Below are 7,275 nucleotides of genomic sequence, written 5' to 3' on the forward strand. Positions count from 1 at the left end.
CGAGCCAGGGTTGGATATCTGGCTTTCATGAGCGAAATCCGATCTGAATTTGGGTTGTATAAGTAACTTCTTCATTTCTGCATCATCTGCACTTGAAGGGGAAGATCTTTTGTTCACAAAATTTCAAAAAAAACACCTCTATGTCTGTTTTTTTTTTTTTTTTTTTTTTTGATTTGGATGGTAGGAAAATTCAGGGAGACCTCGCATTCAGCAAATGCGAGCTCCCTTGAGCTCGCATTTGCTGAATGCGAAGACCCCTTGACGGAACTCCATACAAAAAAGGCTCCCTTTGTAGAATTTTTTTAAAAATCATCATAATTTTAGAAATTTCTCTCATCACTGTATCCTGTTTCTTTTTTATATGTATAGGTAACTGAAAATATAAAGCCCTGCTTCCTAAATCCTAATGTGTAGGAAAACATTTGCCTTCCATTTGCAGAGCCAGAAACAAGGCTTACAGCTTTGGAATGTAAACCAAGAAAACTTTGGCTCAGCCTTTATTCGAGATTGACTCCAGTAAATAAAGAGTTCCTAATAAAGAAATTACCGCATAGCATCTGCCGAATGAAGTCAGATGGCAATTGGTATCTGATAACTAGGTGTAAGCCATTGACTCAGATGAGGGCATGAAGCCGCCCAGAATTTTACTGCAACTTGTTAAAAGATTAATCAACTGATGGGGACTGTTGGCGCTGGTAGTGCCCTGATGCTTGTGGTTCTTCTTCTTCATTGTGTCAAATTGGCAAGGCTTCTTCTCAATGGCATCAACATGGTGATTTATCCCAATTTGTTCAGTAATAGATGGGAGGGTGGAAATAAGAGGACATGCAGAAGGCGATGATAAAGGAAGTATATTCTGGGATATATCAGAATAATCTTCAGCCCTTACAGAAATATGTTCTGGAAAAGCGCTTGGGCTGATGGATCCCTCCTCCTGGCAGCCTTCCAAGATATTCTCAGGGTTCACGGGCAACTGCCGGAGTGCTGGCTTCATTTCATTAGAAAATATGTAACTGCTCAAAGATGTCTGTGATTGAATCTCCTCATGAGCCTCTTCCACATGATGATTCATTGTTTCACCTGATTTGTACAACTCAGAGGCTCCTAAACTAAAGGCTTGTAGATGGTAATTGACCTCGGAGCTAAAAAGTGTTCTATTTTGGATTGCATAACGATATGCTGCCTCTGCATTAGTTTTATACAGGAAACCAATTTGGCATGCTGAAGATTTCCAACAAATGCCGAGGGAAGATTCATCCATCGGACCAAAACATGCAAATTTATCCTTTAGCTCTGAAATTGAAGGCAGCATGGCTTGAGGAGGAAAAGTAATAATTAGCATTGTTGGTTCAGCATAATTGCTGAGAAAATGTGTCTCCATTTCAAAATCCTTTTCAAATTTGATTGAAGAGGCTGCTATTATCTGTCCACCTTGGAGCTCCAAGACCTTCTGATTAGCACCAATCCTAGCCAAGGACTTAATTCTGTTCAGCCTTGTTATTTTCTTCTTGCTAAAATTTTCATGGCGACCAGAAATGTTGCCAGCATCTGGAGCACCCTGGGGTCTGAGCTGTTTCTCCGATTGTGTATAACATGTTCCTTCCGAAACAGAACATATAGATCTCTCAAATCCTATCTCCATTTCATGCTCCCCAGAAGTCTGGCCAGAGAAACAGCCCCAAGATACATTCACCTCACATAAGGGTAGAAGAATATCATCACTCTTCTGCAGATAATTGTCTCCAGCAGCCCGTGTCAATATTCTTTTTTCCTGGGCTTCGGCAACTAGGAGACTACCCAATGGAGCTGCAAAATCCATTGGCAACATCAAAACATAGAAATAGGAAATAGCAGCAGATTCAACATCCATCCTTAAGAAAAAAAAAAGGCGTCCAATATTGACAGGTAAGACTGCGGCGAAAGAAACCTAATTTTATCAACCAATTCATATCCAGTATAGTAAGAATAGTTCATTTAAAGATTAAAGTCCATCAAGAGAGCATTAAGCAAGTGAATCTGAAGATATATAGAGGAATAACAATAGTGCTCAGAAGTGAATAAAAAGCCATAGCTGAAAGTGGCTATTGGTTTATTAGGATAATCTTTTTTTCCCAGCTTCAAACTACGAACTCGCCGAAGCATTGCCTGGAGCGATTGTTTTATAGAAAAATTAGATTACTCTGGACAAAAGATATATCTGGGCATTTGCTAACAGAAGTAAAAAGGTTTTGAAGCACAAAATTCTGGCTAATACCCTGCGGAGCATTATCCATGCCTGCAGGAGATTCAGAGCTTCTCTGCTGCACCTCAAAAACCTCAGAAAAGGTTTTATCAAACTTGTCCTGTCTTGCTCTCTGATAAGCAAGAGCCCTGGTTAAATTCTTCATCCAGAAAAGATTCTGCCGCTTAACTGTCGGACTCAACGCCAACTGCTTTAAAAATGAAAGTGCGTCATCTGGCTGGAAATCTTCCCTGGCCTTCTGAATCTGTTTGGCTGAATATATAACTCCAGGACTATAGCCACTGACATTGACTTCAAAATATCCTCTAACTTTTGAGGGAAAGAAATTTGCAGGGATTCGGCAATGACAAGCCAAGCCCAGTACAGCTCTTCTTTTGATCTCTTTCTTAGCCTCTTTGACAGCAGTCAAAAACAACGGGGCATTTGATTGCTTTGATTTCTCGGCATAGTGTTTTTCGAAGGGAATGAGGTCCTCAGGACGAAGCCAACCATAGGTGTAGTCCCCATAAAATGCAACAAGTACACATCCCTCCCTCTTAGTACTGAAAACTGAAGTAATTGCTAGTGCTTGATTGAAAATTTGCCCTGGCCACCATGGATGCGATTGTATCTTTCCCCAAACCAAATCTCCAAAATCAAATCGATTGAAATGTTCTTCAGTTCTTCGTTGTCCTAATTTTGCAAGCATCTCAACTGCCGTTCCTTCATCCAACAAAAGATCCAACTGATCAAAGGCTTGTGCATTGGCATACGAGTTGCTGACATCCTGGTAGTAATTTTTCCCTGTTTCTGTTTCTTCTTCTGTAACTTCAGCTAAGGATGTCAACTTGAAATTTTCCACTGCAACAGCATTTGCCTGTACCGAGTTCTCCAGATTTACAGAAAACCGGCGCTTACGACAACGAGAACTGGATTTCCTTAATCCAGCATTTGCTGATTTATCATCTTTAGCAACCACAATGTTGCTGCAAGCACCACGGGCTTTGCGAGTCAAAGCTCTAAGCTTAACTCTACTATACAAATCCATCAAATCAAGATCAACATTTGCAGTATCTCCACAAGCCATTACAAAGTTATGTACTCTACATATGCTCTTAAACTTGGCTCCCAGGTTCTAACCAAAAAAGTTTACTGGTTGAAAAGTGTTTGTCCACTCAAAACCTGCTTTAAATGGACACCAAATTGTACATTTAGTACCACGGCTTATCAATGGATAACATATTAAGAATCACAATCTGGAAAAAGACTCAACGATTACAAGGTAACATTTGCTTAGTAATTCTTTAACTCTTATGGGCCTCTTATGGATTCAAGTTCGACAAAAGAATAAGAACTCAGGGAAAAAAAAAATAATTGCCCACACAAAACAGGAAAACTAAGTATAATGAGAAATGTATTCACCGCAAGGAAAGATAAGCTAATAAGAGTTGGCAAACCATAAAGTATATCAATAGCATATCAGCACTCTTCCATCTACGGTGATACAGTATACAAGCGAATGTAAACTCTCCAAAAGATGAGAAACCCCCAATGAAACGAACTGATTTCTCCTTAACATTCAAATCCCTGATTTTACCTCTAAAATGAACCCACTTTCTTTTGATCTTCCTAATTCCTGGAGGGGGAATTTGAAACAAAGTTTCAAAAAGCAATCTTTACTAGCAATAGAACTCATGCCAAGAACGTCAAAAGGCAGTGACATTTCACATAAATAAACATCAGCTATCTTATCAAACAAATGTACAATTAAACATGGAAAAATAAAACAGAGAAAACCCCTTTCCAGTTTTTCTGGTTAAACATAGAAAACACATAGCTGCTGCCTTGCTACTTGCAAAAAAAATCAGACCTTCAAATCCAGAAATGGATTCCTTTCTCTTCCTCAAAAGCTTTAAACTCTTTTTCATAAATCTCTGTGGAGAGAAAATAAGAATCTTGAGGACAAAGAAACAGAGAAAGGGCTATTAATATGGGCGTTGCCCTGCGGGCGGGCAGGAACGTGGTGTTGTATGCTGCAGAAACTGGTGTGCTGCAGTCTGCAACGGGGCCAGAGCCAGCGTGGCCCGACACTTGTCACTCCCACCAACTGCCAGCAAAAAAGTGCACCTTTTATGCCTCCCAAACATCATATTTACATACTCCAAATTACTGATTGTGTATTTGAGTTAAAGAAACAGAGATTGAAGAATGTCAATTCACTCATCTTTACAACAAAATCCATTATATCTTTTCCTCTGGCAGTTTGTAACCAAGATTTAAGCTATAGTTAACTGACTTGATCAAACGAAAAAAGAAATTTCTCTCATAAAAGAAAAAGAAATGACTTTTTAAGGAAACTAGCTCACAGAAAAAGGATGAGGGATTGTCAGTAGGGTTGAGTAAAATTCGAGCTCGGCCATCTTGGACCTGCCAAACTGAGCTTGTGAAGGTTTGGCCCAAGCTAATGTTCAGGGTAGAAAAGAAAGAGTTGCAGAGGCTAAACTGGCCTGAGATTGAGTTATCCATTGACCAAGATGGTCAAGACCATCTTCTGCAGATTATAAAAGATCTTTTGGACAGAAATATGTTGAAACCACAGAAGAAATCTGAGTTCTTCACTGCTGTCCCGAGTTTTTCTCTTGATTCAAGTGCAACTCAGTGTGCAGAAGTGTTACTTAGTCAAGATACCGGTCTGGTGTTTGACCCAAAAAAATCTATCCATCCTAAGGGATTTTACCCTCCCCATAATGCTGCAGAATTACAATTCTCTTGAATTGCCAAGCTTCTTCACGAGAAAGGTGCCCAGCCTGATACCAAATGTGGTGATGCTCTTTGACCTTTTTGTACGGTTAGCTGAGAACCTTTGGACTTCGCTCTGCATTCCCTGAGAATAATGATCTGGTGGACCAATAAGCAAACACTTCCCAATGTTGATTTTGCAACTCTTCCGAGAAAAAACATCGTAAAGACAGTGGGGATACTTTTGAAGCATCAATCCCTGAAACAAGTTTCTGATTGCATATGTAGGAATTCCCTCAAGGGAAAGATGGTTGACTTGGTTTCTTTGTTTTTAGCAACAAGAAGAGGAAAGAGACTAAAATCAATCACTTGAGTACCGCTGCAGAACTTTATATGTCGTCAACAATGGATTTCGCGCCGAGGAGGCCCATGTCGTTTCCACGAATTCTTGTTGTCGAAATGATAAAGCGATCAAAAGAGGATTGTGAATTAGCTATGGCTTTGGTGGAGCATAGGGATGAGAAGAAGAAAATCATGTCTGTATTGACGCTGCTTGAGATTTTTAAGAGGATTGGTAATTCTTTATCTACTGCCTATAGATTAATGTGGGAGGACAAGTCTTAATTGTATGCTGGGATTACTCGGATGTTGCATATCATCTTATGCTTTCAGGGTTTGAGTTAAACTGATGAAGATCGTGGTAATTTGGGTTCAAGGCAGCTATAATCTCCGTTCTAACATTGCTTCACATATTTGAGAAGGCTGGTGCTGCTCTTCTAGAGACCATCTGAGATGTAGGCAGAACAATCTGCAAAAGGAGCAGGTAGTCGAAACCATTGCATCACTGCTGGAGACGGCTGGTTTGAGCCTCAACTCTGAAGACATCCCGATAAGTGAGGCAGCATATAGCGAGCTTTGCTAGAAGCTGCCCTTGGTGTGCACTGTGAAGGAGTCTGTCTCCTAGACTTCGACAATGGAGAAAAAAATGCTTTGAGATACAGATCAAGAGCTGAAAGACGTATTTTTGCGCTTCTAAACCAATTTACTTTTACCTTTTTTTTTTAAGATTTTCAGGTCAAATGAAATGAACCAAGTGTACAATAAAGAATTACTTAATTATCCCAACTAGTAAAACTAGTTAACAGAAACAAAATCTACTCTTTGTCAAGAAAGAAATAAACTAGTGACAGCAGCCATCATGTCCTAGTTTTGATACGCGTATAATACAAACTATTTGCAAATTTTACACTATATATGGGATGCAGCTTTCAAACTTCTACCTTCAGACTTGTGCTGATCTTCTTCTGGCAAAAGAAACGAGGTGAGACAAGGCTTTCTGAAAAGCTCATTTATCCAGTGCCAAAACTTTTTGGGATGTCATCAAATTCCATATTTTTGAAGTTCTATCTGCCAAATCATACACAATCAAATTCTCACCATCATTCTCCAAAACAAGCTCCTGAAACCCCAATAGATAAACAGGTGCCAAGACGCCTGTATGCAGTCCAACCATGGTTCAAAGGCGCGGTCGCGGTCGTGGCCCCGACCGTTTCACATTGGTGTTGACATATTTGTCGCGGTCTCACCGAGATGTAAATTTTTGAAACATTTAATATTCTAAAAATTGTAAAAAAAAATGATTAATAAAAATAATAAAAATTAGCAAAAATAATGAAAAATTGGTTGACTTGGAATGACTCGGGGCGACTCGGCCATTACTATCCATTTCGGAGACGTTTCAGCCGAGTTTTTGATGACTCGATCGAGTTTTGAGTGATTCATTATTTTGGAGTAATCTCGTCTTGATATCGGAACGAAAAGCCCTGTTCTGATGAAGATTCGATCGAATCGTCTCGATCTTGGCCGAGTCTTTGAACCAAGAGTCCAACTCCACCAACACCAGATTCGGTCCAAGACTCCCCAATTCCATACTCCTCCGTCAACCAAACATCAATCATCTCACCATTAATGGGCCAACAACCATCCCCAAGACATCCTCCAAGAATAAGAAGCTTATAGCACGCAAAATTATTCTTTTCAACTGTACTAGGATCTGGCACTGCTTCTCTAAATTTCTCACTACTCAAATTGAAAGCAGCTATAAAGGCCGAATAATCGGACCACGATGTAACCAATCAGTGTAGAGCACCATTGAGAAATATCCCAGAGGTCATCTCAAGATCATAATCATCCTAGGGAAAACTTCCAAATCTCCTCCAAGTTGTCGTTTTTAGGCTACAAACATCAACAAAACGATGAAAACAACTTGACTTGCAACAGTGACGATGAAAATGGTTAGAGTTTTATAATCATTG

General features: G+C 39.7%; 1 protein-coding gene across 1 annotated transcript; it reads right to left on the reverse strand.

Annotated features, from left to right (window-relative positions):
• Positions 1-468: 468 nt before the first annotated feature.
• On the reverse strand, positions 469-5,917 carry LOC140038812 (uncharacterized). Its single transcript, XM_072084189.1, has 3 exons — positions 4,092-5,917; positions 2,255-3,403; positions 469-1,806 (listed from the first exon to the last, which is right to left on the reverse strand). The coding sequence occupies exons 2-3, from the start codon at positions 3,306-3,308 to the stop codon at positions 596-598; spliced, it is 2,265 nt and encodes a 754-aa protein (XP_071940290.1). The 5' UTR covers positions 3,309-3,403; positions 4,092-5,917; the 3' UTR covers positions 469-595.
• Positions 5,918-7,275: the final 1,358 nt, after the last annotated feature.

Source organism: Coffea arabica, chromosome 3e (assembly GCF_036785885.1).
Source record: "Coffea arabica cultivar ET-39 chromosome 3e, Coffea Arabica ET-39 HiFi, whole genome shotgun sequence".
Lineage (NCBI taxonomy): Eukaryota > Viridiplantae > Streptophyta > Magnoliopsida > Gentianales > Rubiaceae > Coffea > Coffea arabica.